Raw genomic sequence first — 20,046 nt, 5'->3', positions numbered from 1 at the left:
TTGTTTTAGTTATTTTTAATAGTTATTTATTTAGTTATATTTTTATAGTTATTGTTCAATTGATGGAATTTTTAATAAGCTTTTTTACCAGCCTTGTTTCTTATTTGGTGAATTTTGACCTTTCTTTTTTCGAAAAGTCTTTATACAGCAATCTTTGACACAGAGGTTACCGTAATGATTATTGATTTCAATGGCCACACAGTGTTCATATTATAATATGTCATAAAAAACAGATTGAACATAACGATTTTTAAATATATTGGCCACTGAGTACTATTTATGCCTACTGTACCATATACTATTTATCTTTTTCTTTTACCCCAACATTACGTAATATTTTTCAAGTCCATTTCGTTGTGGTTACATCGTGAAATAATCCAGAAGCAACCTTTGCTTCAAAAACAATTTCTTTACCGTGACATTTCTTTAGAACGATATTACAAAAACTAGATCACTGCAATTGATGTCGCAGTTAAATTTCAAAACTGCGTATTGTGATAACAGCAGTGTGTGTACCTTCAGCTGTCATTCGAAGAAAAAAAAAATGACAGTGTCACGGCTTATAAACTTTGCCGACAAAAGAATCCCTTCTAAACAAAAAGACTGCAAGCCACATAAAGCTGTAAAATAATACAAATTCATCATGCAAAAGCTTCCGCTACGCAGGGATTTCTGCTGACGTCATCAAAATTTCAATCTTTCAAACTTATCTGTTTCAGTCACCACACCCGAGAGCTTATGTGGTTCTAACTTTTCTTGCGTATGTGGATGTAACGGAAGTATGTGAAATGAAATGAAGGGTATTGGGCAGCACTGTCATCTGGTGTACGTTTTGGTTATAATTCAAATTTGAACTCGTGTGCTTTTGGAGTAACAGGGTAAATAAAGATTTAAATTGCATTCGATAACAGTGACGGATAGAACGTCCTATCAAATATTGACCTTGAAGGTGCTGTGAATAATTGTGACAGCTGCGAATCAATGTTTCAAACAGCTCACTTTTTATATGGTTGATCGTTTTGTGTTATAACCAGGAAAAGCTTTTAGTGATTCGTAGTTTAGTACAAAGCCGTAACTGGGACTGGCCAGATAAGAAGAGATTGCCTTCACCAAGATATTAGGGGTACGTGCATAAACTTGGCTTTCTTCAATTTCGATAAAAAATTTGTTCCACAATAGTTGATTGTAAATATTTCGCTTGATAGGCCCGCACAACAAATCATAGAGAGAAACGTCCCCCCAACAAAGACATCATGTTTAAGGCAGCAGAAATCGTCTTTGTCGGTATATTTGCACTGGAGGCGGCCGCCATCATCACCGTAAACTTGTTCACCATTTTGGTCTTCTGGACTCAAAGATCGCACCTAAAACGAACATACTTTCTTCTTATCAACCTTGCCGTGGCGGATTTACTTGTGGGAATAACAGAACTTATAGTCCTCGGGACTGAAACGATCCCCAGAATGAAAGCGGGTCCAATGGAAGACGACCAAAGAATCAAACATCCTTCGCCAGCATTACAACTCCTAGGCTCGAATGCGTCCGTTATTTTCCTCGCTCTTATTTCCATGCATGGAACTTGCACACGCCGTCTTGCGGCCACTCCGCCATCGTGTAACAAGCACGCGTATTTACATTTGTGCTGTCGTTATCGCCTGGACGGCTGGGCTGTGCATTGCTGGGACAAAATTGTTAGCGTTGTACCACACAGAAGTGGACAGTACATACACTGGTATCATCATTCATTCATGCCTTTTCCTTTCTGTATTGGTTATCTGTGGAAGCTTCCTCACGATCCCTACTCGATTGCCTTCTGCAGCACCTGAACTTGATGTCCACAATCACAAATCAACGGAACAAAATTTACGACTTTCAAGAACATTCTTCATAGTAGCTGCTGTGTCACTTGTTTTCTGGCTTCCAGCTATTAATATAGTTTATACCATAATCGAATTCTGCCGCAAGGAATGCGGGCTGTCGCGGACAGTGATTGCGTTTGTGAACTGTCTGCACCTGGCAAATTCGATGGTAAATCCATTCGTGTACTGCTTTAGAATGCCTATATTTAAAAATGCCTTGAAAAGGTATTTTGGTAGACGCGTGAAAAATATCGAATCAAGAGCCGTTCCTTTTAATGTTAGAAATGAAGCTTATAAAATTACAACTTGCTTGTAGTCTGAACACCCAGAGAAGTGATGCCACTGAATAAAGTCTGGAAGACGCTCCAAACAAATCATTTCTCCAAAGTGCACCCTTCTCCAAAAAAGTAATCGCGCGAAAAGATAATGCTTGGTACTTGTGCACTTGTTTCGCATTTTATCCATTTGTTTATTATTAGAAATACAATATCAATAGACAGAAACCCCGAACAATAGGACGTCGTAACTTTGAGAGTATTTTCATCAATTTGTGTACATGGCAGCAAATTAAACACAGCGGTCTTAAAGATACTATAGCAACCGAACACTAATTAATGGGGCGAAGTCCGATTCATAAAACGCTTTCTAATAGTAGGCCCATCGAAAACATTTTCTTTGGCAATTTTACGGAAAGGGGTTGAGAAAAAAAGTTTCTCTTTTTGTAGGGACGGGTCTGTAGGCACTTCACGAGAAAAAAAAAATTAATAGTGTTATATCCTCAGGGTGCTATCTGGTAGCATTTGAGGTAAAAAAGAAAATAAATTTGCCTGATTTATCTACTTAAATGTCAAAATAATGTACCTGTCATAGAGCTCTCAAGCTCATACATGTGTTTTTCCAAAGAGGTATAATGGGAAAAACTCGACTGCATCTTGCCCTATGCTATGGGTACATAATTATGACGCTGTTTTGAATCTCAAAATGAAGTTGTATTTTGTACTTTGATCTTAATTTTCTTACTCAGTAGTCCACATAGAATAACAAAATTTCCACATATTTTCCAGTTTTTTTAATTAATGTTCCCAACCCATGAAGTCAAAACAAGACAACAAGTTCAGTGGGAGAAAAGGGGTAAGGGATGAAGTGCTCGAGTTGCCAATCAGAATCATCAATAGGAATCATGCAGGGTACATGTATCACAGGTTAGTTGGTTGGCAACGAGAGACTGGAATCCTCTCCTTCCTTTCAGGACTGGAAGCCCTAGTTCCCAAGAACCTGGGGTCCTAATCTCTAGGACCCTTGGGAACAAACACAACCACATGCCCTGGTTCCCAAGAACCTGGGGTCCTAATCTCTAGGACCCTTGGGAACGTTCCCAAGAACCTGGGGTCCTAATCTCTAGGACCCTTGGGAACAAACACAACCACATGCCCTGGTTCCCAAGAACCTGGGGTCCTAATCTCTAGGACCCTTGGGAACAATCACAACAACCAACAACAGCAACACTGGGGGGTCCCCACTATAAGGGGAAAGCTGACCCTGTGAGGCTATGGGGCAAAAGGGCGAATGGTACAGAGCACTTCATCCCCTCCCGTGGTTTATTAACAATAAGGAAAGACAATGCTTAATTAAGATGGTCTAAGGCTATTGAAGAAGTTCAGAAGAGACAGTAATCGAATAACAGAATGGTTGAGTTAGTGTATGCCAGCTCGACACTTAAGCTAACGGTTACATGTATATCAATATCTCAAAAGCAGACACATTGCTCAAGTCTAACAGCTCTAAGCCTGAGCTAGCATACAAAATGGTAACAATATAAAAAAACAATTCTGTAAGCAGGCATGCTGCTTAAGTCCATCAGCTCTAAACGTAAGTTAGCATACAAAATGGAAATAATAATTATAACAATGTCTACAAATACGGGCTTGCTTCTTTAGTCCATCAGCTATGGCTTACGTTTGTAAATAATAATAATAGTAAAATAAACACCCTCAACATAGCCAGATATGTGCGTAGAACTAGAACATTGCCTACATTTTTACAAATACTAAGCTAAAAGAAAACCAAAGAGGGTTGGGTGGGTGGGATTATTGTGAAAACTCTTCTAGGGAGCTCAGAGAATTTGAAGTAAAACTACTCAAGTCTAGATAAAACCGCATGGCCTTGATTGACATAATAGAAAAGGGGGCGATGTGATTGGCCAGCCCAAATAGCGCATCACACTCTAGAAGTGAATTTGACCTTTGAATGTAACGCAAGAGTGATAGTCTTGCAGCATATTACGTGACAGATCTGCATATTTGAATAGAGTGATCTTATGACTTCTCTGAACTCCTTTCATGGTTGTCACATTAACTTTAATTTATATTACATGTAAATTGGCATTTATATTACATATAAATTTGCTTTAATGTTCCCAACCCATGAAGTCAAAACAAGACAACAAGTTCAGTGGGAGAAAAGGGGTAAGGGATGAAGTGCTCGAGTTGCCAATCAGAATCATCAATAGGAATCATGCAGGGTACATGTATCACAGGTTAGTTGGTTGGCAACGAGAGACTGGAATCCTCTCCTTCCTTTCAGGACTGGAAGCCCTAGTTCCCAAGAACCTGGGGTCCTAATCTCTAGGACCCTTGGGAACAAACACAACCACATGCCCTGGTTCCCAAGAACCTGGGGTCCTAATCTCTAGGACCCTTGGGAACGTTCCCAAGAACCTGGGGTCCTAATCTCTAGGACCCTTGGGAACAAACACAACCACATGCCCTGGTTCCCAAGAACCTGGGGTCCTAATCTCTAGGACCCTTGGGAACAATCACAACAACCAACAACAGCAACACTGGGGGGTCCCCACTATAAGGGGGAAGCTGACCCTGTGAGGCTATGGGGCAAAAGGGCGAATGGTACAGAGCACTTCATCCCCACAAATACACGAAGTGTATTCCCCATAGACGAACACCACACAAATATAAAATAGGTTTAAGTTAACATGTAAATAAGTAGTAGTAGCCCTTCGCTCGACTCCTTCTTAGGAGTATAGACCATCAACAGTCTCTCGTCATAGCATCCTGTCCCGTGCATCCCTCTCTAGCTGGTACCAACTCTGAGATTCATTTTAAGTGATTTTGAATTGCCTTATAATGTGCTGCAAGACAGGATAAACTGTCCCAACTTCATGATCAATGCATCTGTAAATTCCTTACCATCTTGTACAAAAGTCTATTTTTCAATAACTATCCCGCCTATATGAGAAACATGTTCTCGCTCCGTTCTACTTCATACAACCTGCGTGGAAACTATATACTGTAAATGCCCAAGCCTAGAACTACAACTTTTGGTCTCCACTCCTTTACTTATCTGGCAACAAAAGAATGGAATTCTCTACCTAATTTTATAAGGCTATGCAACTTATCTGACTTTAAAAGGTACATCTGCAAAGCCAATTCATGAAGCATGTAAATGACAATTTTATAATTAGTTAATATAAGTCAATTTTAAATATGTAAATAGTAACTTTTGTTTTTATTTATTTATTTATTTATTTTTTTTTGTTCTCTATTTTTCGTTCTCGGAAATATTAGCTGTCAAGCTACTCTAAATTCGAGTTTAAATAAAGTTTTATTATTATTATTATTATTGCCCATGGACTTGATCTCTGCTTTTAGCGAACATCTCCAGGTGTTCATGGTCGACCTCTCTTTTAACTCCCTTGAGGATTTCAGGACAAAGCTTGCCTTGTGATTGTACAGGAAGGCATCCGTAAGGTGTGACCTAGCCATTTCATACACGTAAAGGAGTATGTAAACAAATCTCTAAGTCAGTTGGTGTCATATTTAGGTCAAGATATTATTTATCATCTAATACTAAGCTTGCTCTGTACTACACCGTAATTTATCCTTATATCACTAACTGTAATTCAGCCTGGTCTTCTACATGATATGTAACTAATTTAAATAGAATTTTTCATTTACAAAAATGTGCTGTGCGAGCCATTACCAACTCAGACTATCGAGAACATTCTGCCCCCTTATTTGCTAAACTGGGCATCTTAGATATCTTCAAGTTAATGCATTGCAAATAGCTAAATTTATGTTTTACTATCTTAACCAATTATTGCCCCCGATGTTTCTCAATTTGTTTTCTACTAGTAGTCAAATACACAGTTATGATACAAGAATAGCCAAGTGTTATCGACCACATCACTGTCGTACAAATCTAAAGCAGTTTACAATACTTTTCCAGGGTCCTAAAATTTGGAATTCTCTACCAGAAAATGAGTCTGAAATTGACCTAGCTGCACACTCACAGCGAAATTACAAACTTATTGCTAACCCGAGGTAGCCTCCCCCATAAGCCTTGTGGTTTCTTGGAGGTCTCCTCGCCCTATCTTTTAAGTTATTTTAATTTGTATTTGTAATTCTGAAGTGGCAGATAAAATGATGATGATGATAGATTTATAAATACAAGACTGTTAATACTAAAATGCCAATTTATGGTTTCCCTTTGAATGATACAGCACGAATTCAATGAGTGCTGGGAAAAACGGAAAGAAAGACCTTATACAGAGCAAAAGTTTGTTATTCACCACTGAAATTATACATTGCTGACCTGAGAAACATGGCAGGAAGGCAGAACTCGCACAAGAATCAATTAGGGAAGAAGGTGCGAAAAATAAGGCGTATTTGAACAATTTAGACACTTGCGACACAGACATTCATTCATTGTAGATAGAGTAGCTCCTGTTAGATTTATCCTTGTGCCACTAAATTTGGCAGGCTTGAAATGGTTAGAATTTCGAGTATGTCGTGAGTTGTTTGATGCTTCTTGCATAAACAAGGTAATGTATTCACTGCAAAGCAAAATTTTATGTTTTGATCCTAGGATCATCAATCAATCAATCAATCAATAAAATTTATTTACCCTCGGAGCTGACGGGGGCTGACTAGGCCCCTAGCAAAACATATGCTAATATGCCGAGAAAATAAATTACAAATGTAAAAATATATACAGAACGAAAAATTCATTAATAAATAAGTATTAAATTAAATATTATATTTCCTGTGACATACTCCCGTAAAAAGTCCTGTTATTGTATTTTATGTCAGGGGCGTTCCTAGGCAATTTATAGTGCTACGAGTAAAGGCAGGTACGCCCCTGTATGTTTGGATCAAATTCTTGCTACAATTGTTCAATTTCCCCTTGAGTTATAACCTATTTTTTGTTAAAATGGCAGTCACAATGGCACTTTTAAATACCTCAAATTCCTTGCATTAAATGTAAAAACTCTTTACATTTTCAGAATCTTCATAAAGTATTCTATAAGCTGAGAACTTTCGTTGCTTTGAGTTGTTATTTGTCCTATTTTGACTTTAGTGACAAGGGACGAGAATTCACCACACTAGCCTCCAGCATAGCTAAGTTTATGTCACTCTTCCTCAACTTTGAGCAGCCAAATTATAAAGGGTCTCGTCTACTCAGGTATTAAGACATGACTTCGAACGCTGCAGAAGATAACAATAGCGAATTCCACCGGTATCTTGTAATTTCCAGCCCTTTAGGCTTTACGACGGCTGGTGGAAATTGCTCTAAGTTTCGTTTGTTTTCATATTGAAATCTCATTTAACGCCGGTCGAATAACTATGCTATGATATAACGCAAAATAGAATCAGCTTATAAATATTTATACTTAGCTTTTAGCAAGCTCCTGGATTCCACTTGGCCAAGATGCACCCTAGGGAAATCCGGATTGCTTGTCAAATTTTTTTACTGACCACTTTCGGCGGGAGAGAAGGCGCGCTAGACGAGGCTTGAAAGACATTCACGACGGCCATGACCCTTGTTGACTGTTCTCCGGCTTGACAAGAGAATAGTATTTTCTAGTTGAAGAAATCGTCTTGTTCTTTATAAGTCGTTCATTCACATTACATAATCTCGGGCAAACGAAGGCATGTTGTCTCCACCATACAAATAATGTTTTTGTGAGGTTCATGCTTTTTGCTGTTTTAGCCGCGGTTTGGAGACCACAGGACCTTGAAGCCGAGTCGGTAGAGTGGCCATATTCCGGTAGAGGCAATCCGTTCTGTGTGTGCATATCAAGTTCCTCAGTTGCTGGACCGAATACTTGTTCAGTAGTGCGAGGCCTTCGACAGATCGTCCGCATATTTATCTTCGAACGACAGAATAAAATGTGTAAAACCGGAACGTAGTTCGCGGGCAGATACCAGGATAACTCATAAAGTACTGATGGAGCGATGTTGAAGCAAAAAACAATCGAAGGATATCACAGCAATAATAATTATTGTGAAAACTCTTCTAGGGAGCTCAGAGAATTTGAAGTAAAACTACTCAAGTCTAGATAAAACCGCATGGCCTTGATTGACATAATAGAAAAGGGGGCGATGTGATTGGCCAGCCCAAATAGCGCATCACACTCTAGAAGTGAATTTGACCTTTGAATGTAACGCAAGAGTGATAGTCTTGCAGCATATTACGTGACAGATCTGCATATTTGAATAGAGTGATCTTATGACTTCTCTGAACTCCTTTCATGGTTGTCACATTAACTTTAATTTATATTACATGTAAATTGGCATTTATATTACATATAAATTTGCTTTAAAACTGGTTGCTATAAATAGAAAACCCCTTTTTTTTTTACCTACATTCATTATGAGAATTAATTTTCTTGACAATCTTCTTTTATTACAGACTTTTCGTGTATAATACATAGAGGGAACAAGAACTGAACGGACTTCGAAGTGAATGAAGTTTAATAACTTAGCTTCATACACTATGTTAAATTGAAATTTCAAGTGGGGTGGGGTGGGGTCTTAAGAGAACTCCCTTGCATGTAGGAGGTACGGATAATTTACGGAACTTCACCTTTAAACCTGAAAGCTAGCACAATAACACTGGTTTTGGGTTCACTATCCATTGTTGTTCACCTGTTGGTTTCTAGGGGTTTGACAATGTTAGGCTATAATCGATCTTGGATTTGTCGGAATGAAAATGTGTGCTCAAACTTGTGTTAATTTTTGAATCCAGACCTTGAACTTAGGTAGCTAGGGCCATTGTTGTGTGTTTCACCCCCCCCCCCCAAAAAAAAAAAAAATAGCTGGGGGAATGTAATAAGAAGGGGGTTAGACCGCTCCCCTACATCAACAAGTGCCTCGCTTATGTGGGTAGCAAGCTTAGCCGGGGCACCCTATCGAAAACAAGTTATCTGGTGTACATTGTTTATATGTACCCCTTTTTAGTCGTGTTGTACTTATTTTCTCAATATATTTATGTGACTCATGTAAAAGAGGTTTTTTTAATTATCCACGGGGACTCATTTTTTGTTCCACACTCAAGACAAATGAACATTTCATCTTTATCAGTGAATTTCTGTATTTTGTCATTGAACTGGTTTGAGATATTTAAGTACGTGATCTAATGAGGGATTTTAAGACACACTACAAGAGCTCACACAAACTGCGTGTCTCATGCAGGGCTCGGAATTGTCACAGTTACTCACTCCCAAACCTCTGCTAGGCTGACACCAGCACCAAAGCGCTGGGGAGGGGGCGGTGTGAGGAGTAGATTGCATGATGGGAGAGGGTAGAAAGAAAGGCATGCAGGAGATGGGAGGGCTTAGTAAAGTGAAAGAATAGCAAGGAGGGTGGGAGTGGAGGTGAACATCGGTGCTTGAATGGACTTCTGTTGTCTTCTTACCAGAACAGCTATTTAAACTTTAGGAGTAGTCTGCACTTTTTTAGTGTAAAAAACATATATTTCCTAGTTGTGTAGTTCAAACGTTCTATCATCGAAAACGCGACACCATAGTCTCCAGAGACTGATGGGTGCCAATAAATCAGTTTAAACGTTTAATTGTCTTGGGCTCTTGCGTGAAATATGTTTATAAATTATGACGATTATGTCTTTATGCAACATGTTAAACTGTGCTGTCAGTGTGGACACAATCTTGCATACATTCTTGATATTATATAACTGGTGTAAATAAAACTATTAAACCAGAATTCATTATTGTGATTTCCTAGGCACTCTGCTCTTTTTTTTTGGCAGGAATTTTTTTTTGTATGTCATTCAAGAGTTGATTTTTTAAATTAAATTGAAAATTGCAAACCCAGCAATAACTTGTCAAATCAGGAAAACTTGTTTGAAAATTTGCAAGCCCAAGCAGGAATTTGTCGAAACGTGGACGTACAGACAAACCTCAGACTTGTGTGTTACTCAAGTAAATGCTCAAGCAAAAAATCCTAGTTAAAATTTAACCGCCCGATGTTAAGCTTCTTTAAGCTACTTGTTTATCTTAATCTTTTTCTTTTAATCTCCAAGATTGAGTAACGTGTGTACCGTGCATCTCGTTGTGGCTTGGATGAACACGTCGAGCAATCATCCAAACGCAAGTTTACTTCAAAATAAACTTCTTTAGACACATTTCCTTAACACAATGTTACAAAACATTAATATGGAACACCGGCATTGATTAGAACGCTTGTCATCAACAAGTTCTTAAGTTCTCGTGACAGATGTACTTAGCGACCCAACGAAAAAGCAACTTTTCGAAAAGCTACGAAATTCACTTGAATTTAAAAAAATAATCGCAACCGAATAATTGTAAAACGTCAAGAGGGGCATTTGTGTTGCAATTTCCGATTGAAACGTCGGTTTCAAACAGAAAGCTTACCTTCATTTGGTATTCCAAGAAGGACTAATATAAGTGCAATTTTGCTCAAAATCTTACCAGCCAAAGTATTACGTGATCTTATTTGATGACGTTAACCTGTGGGCAAGACAGCTACTGCGTCTCCCTTTTTTCTCACGTACCAGGTCTATGTTTGCGCGAGTGTTGAATATTGAAATGAGGATTTTACTTTGTAATCGTTTGACATTATCTAAAAAAATATTGTTAACATGACGTCACAATCTCTTGGCATTACGCACCGGTCTTCAAAGGTCTTACAAAAGTCTTACTAAATTTTCGTTTTGTAAACTTGTTGCATTAAAATGTTTTGTCATATTCGTGGATTTCCTTGCAATTAAAATAATCAACTTAAAGGGAATTGACAATCTAAAAATTAATATTTGATCATCTGAGAACGTTCGCCGTAACACTGATGTAAAGCCGACAGGTTGTCTCACCGACACAACATCTGTCATTTTTGTGTGGACTTTAAAGTCTACACATTGTTGTCATGCAGTTTTTTCCGATTGGGGGGTCACTTTCCGTGATAACTCGGGTTAGTGCTTTCGGAAGTTTTCGACAGTGATCGGATAATCCGAAGTTTCGGTGAGATGGGCAGCCAAGGCAGTAAACCGAGAAATTCGATCAGTATCGAGTAAGTCGCACTTTATTCTTGAATCTAGAAGCCTTTTTTGACACATTATTCGAAGAGCGTGTGGTGGCTGGAAAATATACATCAAGGAACAACTTCAAAGGCAGCGGTGGCGTAGATGAAAAGTAAAATAACAATCGTGACGGCTGAAATGAGCTGAACAACTGCGGTCGTAAGTCACATTCCTTTTTTTCACACTTTTGACTCACTTTCCGCAGTGTTTGTTTTTCTGTGCGGCTTGAGCATTTTTGATTCGCATATAAAAACGAATCAAATGTTTGGTTATTTATTTCTTTCAGCTTTGCCACACACAATGAATGCACAACGAGTTGTATCAAAACAAGTTCGCTGATCATGTTGTTTTATACATGTCTTGGACTCCGGGATATAATTCACCTGCTCCATTTCTCTCAAGTAGTATATTTAACAAAAGACCGATGTCGAATTCAGAACTGAACTAAAACATTGTCATGAAAAGAATAAAAAAAAAAAACATCAAACCGTAGAATATGCATGTATCCAAACCGTGCGACAAAATAATTTAATTGTCCGTTCAAAGTCCTTCGCCGCCTCTCAAAACACCGACTCCAAGTGAATATTTCGTGAACAGAAAAATATATTTCTCCGCCTTTCTACGCAAGCTACTAAGAAATTATTTGTGAACGCTTATTGAAACGTTCTTATTCCAAAAAGGTTTAAAAAAAAACTCATTGAAAGAAAATAAGTTTTTCGATGAGTTGTTTGTCTTGTTTACACAAGCTTTACACAAAAAATAAGGGTTGTGTAAACAAGCGATGCGAGACAGTTCACGTGCTCCACGCAACATTTCTTTTTTTAATGAAAATAGTATCCTATCTTGCTAGCGGTAAGGAAAGGCTTTTGGTCTAATAACTGCTGTTCTTGTAGGATTCTAGGTTTTTATTCGCATGAAAAAAAAAAAGGCATTTGTCGTGAACGACGTGACTAAGGGTCACACCACGCTCCTTCACATTGCGTGACATCCCAAGCGGCAATGGTAACGTCTGTTTCTTGAAGCGTAGTACATATTAAAGACAAGTAATAGTACACTTTGTTCTTCCAACAGTCTTGTAAAAAAAAAATTGATTGATAAGTTCTTTGTTTTTTCGCCTTGTATCTCGAATTACTCGATTCGAAACTTGAAGTTGTTGACTGCTACAGTAACTCATTGATTAATTCATAATGTCACCTTTTATTCAAATGAACAAAAAAAAGTCCACACATGTTCGCATAGCGGACTCACTTTTACTGTTATTACTCAAAGCATTAGCGTTTAAATTATCATGTAATTTTTTTTTTCGTCGATTTTCCCCTGATTATAATCCTCTTTAAATTCGACTGTTGTTTCAATTTGACTTGACTTTCAGACTTATCTATTTCACCATTTTCCTCTATTTTAATGCCTTCTAACAATTCCACTCCACCAGAAAGCTTTAATACGTGGTTCTAACGTTTATTGCGTATATGTGGATAAAACGCTATTGTGTTGAATGAAATGAATGGTAATAGGCATGTGGTGCAGGTTTCGTTTACAGTTTAAATTTCTGTGCTTTTGGAGTAACAAGGCTAATACAGCTTTTAATTTGTGTTCGATAACACTGACAGATGGCACGTCCTATCAAATATTGACCTTAAAGGTACTGTGAATAATTGTGACAACTGCGAATAAATCAGATTGCAAAATCCCAACGTATTTTAGCACAGAAAAGTTCACTAAGCTTTCAGGTTTAAAGTGATTCGTGATTTAGTACAAAGCCTTTCCTGGGACTGGCCAAATAAGAAGAATTGCCTTCATCAAGAATTGAGGTACGTGATAAGCAAATTTCGATATTATTAATAATTATCCATTTACTTGCACATAAGTAACTGCACATGAATAAAAGTACGATAACGGATGTAAAACCATACAAGCATCAAAGTAATAGGGTATTGCCTTGATGATAATACTCAAAACACTCCTATTTGAACAATGTAAGCGAAACGACGACTACGACTGATACGATCATGGGCATGACCTCTGTTGGCTTTCGTCAGCGAGGAAACAATTGTGTTGTAGACTTGTTCCATAACAATTAATTGTGAATATTTCGTATGTTAATTACTTTCTAGGTTCGATAGAAAAAAGCACCTAGTTGAGCTGCACGACAAAGCACAGGAAGGAAACTAGCCCAAACCAAAGACATCATGTTGAAGTCAGCAGATATGGTATTTATTGTTATATTCACACTCGAGGCAGTCGTTATCATCACAGGAAACTTGTTCACCATTTTTGTTTTCTGGACTCAGAGAACGAACCTGAAACGAACATACTTTCTTCTTATCAACCTTGCCGCGGCGGATTTACTTGTGGGAATAACAGAACCCATAGTACTCGGGACCGAAAAGATTCCCAGAATGAAAGAAATTCGAGTAAAAGACGTTCTCAGAATAAAAAATCCTTCGTCAGCATTGCAAATCCTTGGTTCAAGTACGTCCGTTATTTTTCTCGCTCTTATTTCCCTGGAACGTGCACACGCCGTGCTTCAGCCACTCCGCCATCGTGTGGTAAACACGCGCGTTTACATTTGCACAATCGTTATCGCCTGGACAGCAGGGCTATGTATCGCTGGGGAAAATTTACTAGCAATGTACCACCCAGAGGTGGACAGAGTTTACGGGTTCGTCGCTATTCATTCATTCCTTTTCATGTGTGTGCTGTTTATCTGCGCTAGTTATCTTACTGTACATACTCGATTACACTCCGCATCACCTGAAATAGACATTCACAACCGAAGATCAACGGAACAGAATTTACGACTTTCAAGAACATTCTTCATAGTAGCTGCTGTATCGCTTGTATTCTGGCTTCCAGCTGTTGTAGTCTACATTATAGGGGAGTTCTGCGGCAAAGAGTTATGTTTTTCGCCGTCAGTGGTGGCGTCTGTAAACTGTCTGCACTTGGAAAATTCCATTGTAAATCCATTCGTGTACTGTTTTAGAATGTCGATATTCAAAAATGCTTTGAACAAGTGCTGTAGAAGACGTGTGGAATATATTCAATCAAGACCAGTTCCTTTCAATGTTCAAAATAAAGCAGTTGAATTTACTACGCCCTTGTAACCTGCCATGGAAGACGCTTCAAACAATCGAAGCACTGAATTTTCTATGCACTTGTAATACAATTTGCAAAAATCTCCAAAGAAACTGTATATAGTTTTTTATTCGAAGTGCACATCATCCGTGGCACTATTTGGACAAAGAAAAAGTGTTTTCACCTTAAATTTTTGGCAATTTTTTCATTTGCTTTATTATGAAATGCCTAAATATTAAAATAGAAAGAACGCCATCTATCAGTGGATAATCGACGTCTTACGTATTTTATTTGTAACAATTCTGTTGGTGAGTTGACGGATGACGGGAATAATTTCTATGCGACTCATAGAAAAAAGAAAAACAGTGATTACGCGTTGTATATAAAATCGAAGGACTTGTATTTATTAAATAAACCGTTTCAGGCGGCTGTTATATTGGAGGATAATGCCTGAGGTTGAAAGATTTTCCGAAAATTGAACGGTTGTCCGAGAAGCGAAGCTTCGAGGGCAACTGTGAAATTTTGAGAACAAAATTTCAGCCAAGGGCATTATCCTCCAATATACCAGCAAGCCAGATAGGGGTTTATTTATTTCGTAACCCTCCCTTGATTTTCAACAATGCGCTTTATCTTCACAAGTTGCGAGAGCGTCGTTATTCGGTCCCAGACCTCCCTTCTATATATTCCTTCTCCCTGAAATTTGCATTTTAAGCATTTTTAGCTGTTTTTTTTTTTCTTTCTTTCTCTAAACTGATTACCAAAAAAAAATTCACAGAAGAAAAAATTTATTGCCTTCGGTAGAGAGAGTCAGCAAGGATTGTTTTTAAAACTACCAAAAAAATATTTGCTGGATGAAAAGTTTGAATGCCTTCTGGAGAGAGAGACACCAAGGATGTCCTGAAAACTTAATTAAAATTATAGCCTTACAGGACATTGCCACATTTGGGACTGAAAATACGGTAAATATTACCACGTATTTATTTTATCTGAGTATGTTTGCCGTAACATAGATGTAAAGCTGTCAGGTTGGTTCACCCAGAATTCATCCTCTCTTGCTCACCAAGATATTATAGCAAGGCGTATGAGCTAGTTCAAATATCATTAGCAGCACATATATATACTGCCACATTAACAGTAAATAAGACTTCGATATTACACCAGAAGCTGTATACACATGGAAGTAAAATGTGGGCGTATCATGTCACTTGTATCAACGGTATGAGTGATATTTAATTCAGTCGAGCTTCTGCTAATCTTTTCTTTTCTAAGCAGAGCTTTAACATTCAAAATTTGTGGGTCGCTTAATGGATACTGTTCAGACTTTCTTTGCGATTTACCACAGGAGACTCAAACAAAGTGTTTGTTATGGAACGATTACTCGGGTACAACCACTACATAAGAAAAAAAAATGTTGAAAGAACATTCTTGATATTATAACCAGGCTTTATGCCCATATTTACTTAAAGAATTAGCATTCAAATAATCATAGCCTTTTGTTCGTTTTGCGATAAAAAGGATAAAAATTAAAGTGACTCACATAAAGTGATTCTGTCGTTTTAATTAATTTCAATCTTTCAAACTTATCTGTTTCAGTCACCACACCCGAGAGGTTATGTGGTTCTAACTTTTCTTGCGTATGTGGATTTAACGGAAGTATGTGAAATGAAATGAAGGGTATTGGGCAGCACTGTCATCTGGTGTACGTTTTGGTTATAATTCAAATTTGAACATGTGTGTTTTGGAGTAACAGGGTAATTAAAGATTTATATTGCATTCGATAACAGTGACGGATAGCACGTCCTATCAAATATTGACCTAGAAGGTGCTGTGAATAATTGTGACAGCTGCGAATAAATGTTTCAAACAGCTCACTTTTTATATGGTTGATCGTTTGTCCTTTGACCATGAAAAGCATGAAAAGCTTTCAGAGTTACTCGTGATTTAGTACAAAGCCGTTACTCGTCAATTTCGATGAAACTTTGTTCTATAATAGTTGTTTGAAACCATTTCGCTTGATAGGCCCGATACATAAAGCATCCTGTTGAAGCACAGCAACGCATATAGAAAGAAAACATACCCACAACGAAGACATCATGTTTAAGCCAGCAGAAATCGCATTTGTCGGTATATTTGTAATGGAGGCGGCCGCCATTATCACCGGAAACATGTTCACCATTTTGGTCTTCTGGACTCAAAGGACGCACCTGAAACGAACATACTTTCTTCTCATCAACCTTGCCGTGGCGGATTTACTTGTGGGAATAACAGAACTTATAGTCCTCGGGACCGAAAAGATTCCCATAATGAAGGCAGGGGGTCCAATGAAAGGCGTAAAAAAAATGAAAAATCCTTCGTCAGCTTTTCAAGTTTCCGCTTCAAGTACATCAGTCATTTTCCTCGCTCTTATATCCCTAGAGCGTGCACACGCCGTACTACTGCGGCCACTCCGCCATCGTGTAAGAAACACGCGCGTTTACATTTTCGCTACCGTTATCGCCTGGACAGCTGGGTTGTGTATTGCTGGGGAGAAATTACTAGCAATGTACTACACAGAGGTGGACAAAGTGTACGGTACTGTGGCTATTCATTCATTCCTTTTCATGTGCGTGCTGTTTATCTGCGCAAGTTATCTTACTGTACGTATTCGACTGTACTACCCAGCGCCTGAAATAAACATCCACAATCAAAGATCAATAGAACAGAATTTACGACTATCAAGAACATTCTTCATAGTAGCTGCTGTGTCGCTTGTATTCTGGCTGCCAGCTGTTGTAGTCTACATCATAAGAAGTATCTGCCGCAAAGTATGTTACCCGCCGATGGTGGTGACGTTTGTGAATTTTCTGCACTTGGCAAATTCCATGGTAAATCCCTTTGTATACTGCTTCAGAATGCCAATATTTAGAAACGCTCTGAAAAAGTGCCGTGAGAGACGTGAAGACAATTTTGCAGTTCCTCATAATGTTGTAAATGAAGCCTTTGAATTTACTACGCACTTGTAACCTGCTATGGAAGACGGTTTATAGAAATCATGTCTTAAAAAAAACAAACACCCAAACAAACAAAATACAGGGAAACCATCATACAGATCATGTGTCCAAAGTGCACGTTACTCTAGAAATGAATTTTGCTACAATGAAAAAAATGGTGCTGGTGAATGTTTTTGGCATTTCGCCCATTTATATATAAAAAAAAAAAAAAAAAAAAAAAAAAAAAAAAAAAACAAAAAAAAAAAAGACATATATATATTGGAAGTACAATCTCGGTAGACACCATTGGCTTAACCCAACTGTATGCACTAGATAGAATAAGAAAAATACAATCTAGCGTTACTTATCTACTAGTGCGTTTCTTTGGGATAGTCCAAATCCGGATTCTCGTATCCAAAAATGAATTAATGATCTGCAGAATCCATACTCCGAGTGGATTTATTAGATAAAATCAAAATCCGGAGTTTTAGGATTCATGATCCGTGCGTTTCTTTGGGAAAGAATTCGAAAAAAGGGCATTGCATGGCAAAGCGGTCTTCGCTGTAAAAACACAGGTTCGCTAATTGTAAACACTGCCACTACGGTACGTTTTCACTGAAGCGTCTACTTTGATTGACATGCAAAAAATAATTTATTACAAGATTAAATGTACCTACTTACTTACTTCCTTACTCCTCTTTTTTTGCATGGATGCACAAATGGCCTCTAAAAATTAACGGTAACGGTAGCTTAATTGATCATTGTGATGGCATTTTGAACTGGATGCAGGGTTTATAGAACAGACACTGTGTGTTAACGGAAGCTGCATCCTTCTGAAATCGTCACGAGTGTAGTCTGCATTGATCGTCTTTTTACAGAGTTTTTCGCTTTCAGATGCATTTTCGCCAAGTTGTGCTTCAGGCTAAAGAAGTGCTTCGACGTGTGATTGTTGTAAGGGACTGTGCAACAATTACCAGGAGGGGGCCAATAAAACGAGAGAGGGGGCACAATGCAAACTCACACCCTTAGGGAGGGGGGGATAACATGTAAATTTTTGGGAAAGTGCGGGTGGGGGGGGGGGGGGTGGGCAACTGCAAAAATGACTATAAGATTCAAATATACTAAAGATATTTTACTAAAAGTTATACTCATTATTTTCAGGACTGATTTGATATGTTTAAAACATGGCTTATATGACATCAAAAATAACATAGAACATACAATCATGGTCAAGTGAAATTAACTTGACAAGATTATCAAACTGACGCTCTCAGTTGGCTTGTTAGCTCAGTTGGTTAGAGCGCTGCACCAGTATCGCAGAGGTCAGGGTTCAAGTCCGTGCAAGTCTGATTTTTTCAGGCTTTAATTTTCGCAACTGCTTAAGTTGTGTTCATAACTGCGGAGATCTTCTCTTCATTTATTCATCACCCGCAGTTCATATGTATGATTTCATATATTCATAATTTCATGACACATTTTTATGTCTTACTTGTTTGGTGAGTTCCTTATGAAACTCATGTTATCCGACGACAGCTTATTGATCTCGTACTGGATTACTCTATCGTACTTGATTGACGCGTTCCTTATGGAACCCATGTTAGCTGACGAAGGCGTATTGACAACGAACTAGATTACTCTGTCTTACTTGGTTGGTGAGTCCCTTATGGAACTCACGTTATCTGGCGACAGCCTATTGACCTTGCACTGGATTATTCTGTCTTACTTGGTTGGTGAGGTTCTTATGGAACTCCTGTTATTCGATGGCAGCCTATTGACCTCGCTCTGGATTATTCTATCTTACTTGATTGGCGAGTTCCTTATGGGAATCATGTGAGCTGACTACATCGTATTGACCTTGCATGGGATTATTCTGTTTTACTTGGTTTGTGAGTTCCTTATGGAACTCATGTTTTCTGACAACAGCCTATTGACAACGAACTTGATTATTCTGTCTTACTTAGTTGGTGAGTTCATTATGGAACTCATGTTATCTGACGACAGCCTATTGATAACGAACTGGATTATTCTGTCTTACTTGGTTGGTGAGTTTCTTAGGTAACTGTTATCTGACGACAGCCTATTGACTTCGCACTGGATTATTCTGTCTTACTTGGTCGGTGAGTTCCTTATGGGACTCATTTTATATAACAACACCCTATTGACCTTGTACTGTATTGTTCTGTCTTATATAGCTGATGAGTTCCTTATTGAAACTCGTTGAACTCGTACTGGATTGTTCTGTCTTGCTTGGTTGGAGAGTTCCTAATGGAACTCATGTTATCTGACGACAGCCTATTGACCTCGCACTTGATTATTCTGTTCTACTTGGTCGGTGAGTTCCTTATTGTTCTATTACTCCACTGGATTATTCTTCTTACTGGTTCCTTATGGAACTCCTTCTCTCGCAGCCTATTGACCTTGCACTAGATTATTCTTTACTTGGCTGACGAGTTCCTTGTGGAGTATGTTATGACGACTTCTATTACTCGACTGGAATTCTTCTTACTTGGTTGGTATGTTTCTTATGAAACTCATGTTTTCTGACAACAACCTGGTTACCTCGTACTGGATTATTCTATCTTTCTTGGTTGGTGAGTTCCTTACGGAACTCATGTTATCTGACGACGACGTATTGACCTCGTACTGGATTACTCTGTCTCACTTGGTTGGCGAGTTGGGTGGGGGGGGGGGGGGGGGATGGTTGGCATATTTTTTTAGAGATTTAGAAGGGGGCCGGAGCTAATTTGCTGTTGTTAAGAGAGGCCTATTGTGTGATATTTCTCCTGCGCGGC

General features: G+C 38.4%; 1 protein-coding gene, 1 long non-coding RNA gene and 1 pseudogene across 4 annotated transcripts; 2 read left to right on the top strand and 1 right to left on the bottom strand.

Annotated features, from left to right (window-relative positions):
* The first annotated feature begins 4 nt into the window (after positions 1–4).
* LOC144661757 (sphingosine 1-phosphate receptor 1-like) lies at positions 5–2,930 on the top strand (annotated as a pseudogene). The gene is made up of 2 exons (XR_013572341.1): positions 5–1,123; positions 1,206–2,930. The product of XR_013572341.1 is annotated as a sphingosine 1-phosphate receptor 1-like (transcript).
* A 42-nt stretch (positions 2,931–2,972) lies between these two features.
* LOC144661769 (uncharacterized) lies at positions 2,973–6,742 on the bottom strand. Of its 2 annotated transcripts, none has more exons than XR_013572344.1 (2): positions 4,577–6,742; positions 2,973–4,532 (listed from the first exon to the last, which is right to left on the bottom strand). It is a non-coding gene; the product is annotated as an uncharacterized LOC144661769 (long non-coding RNA). The 2 variants fall into 2 exon arrangements; XR_013572345.1 differs by having other exon boundaries at positions 4,641–6,742.
* Positions 6,743–16,249: 9,507 nt separating this feature from the next.
* On the top strand, positions 16,250–17,460 carry LOC144659755 (octopamine receptor beta-1R-like). Its single transcript, XM_078520249.1, has 2 exons — positions 16,250–17,318; positions 17,358–17,460. Exon 1 carries the CDS (start codon positions 16,379–16,381, stop codon positions 17,285–17,287), a length of 909 nt encoding a protein of 302 aa, XP_078376375.1. The 5' UTR covers positions 16,250–16,378; the 3' UTR covers positions 17,288–17,318; positions 17,358–17,460.
* The last annotated feature ends 2,586 nt before the right edge of the window (positions 17,461–20,046 follow it).

The sequence above is a fragment of the Oculina patagonica genome, chromosome 7, assembly GCF_052425735.1.
Source record: "Oculina patagonica isolate OP01 chromosome 7, crgOcupat, whole genome shotgun sequence".
NCBI lineage: Eukaryota > Metazoa > Cnidaria > Anthozoa > Scleractinia > Oculinidae > Oculina > Oculina patagonica.
The sequence above is the reverse complement of the archived record's forward strand: the minus strand, read 5'-3'. Positions and strand labels throughout refer to the sequence as shown.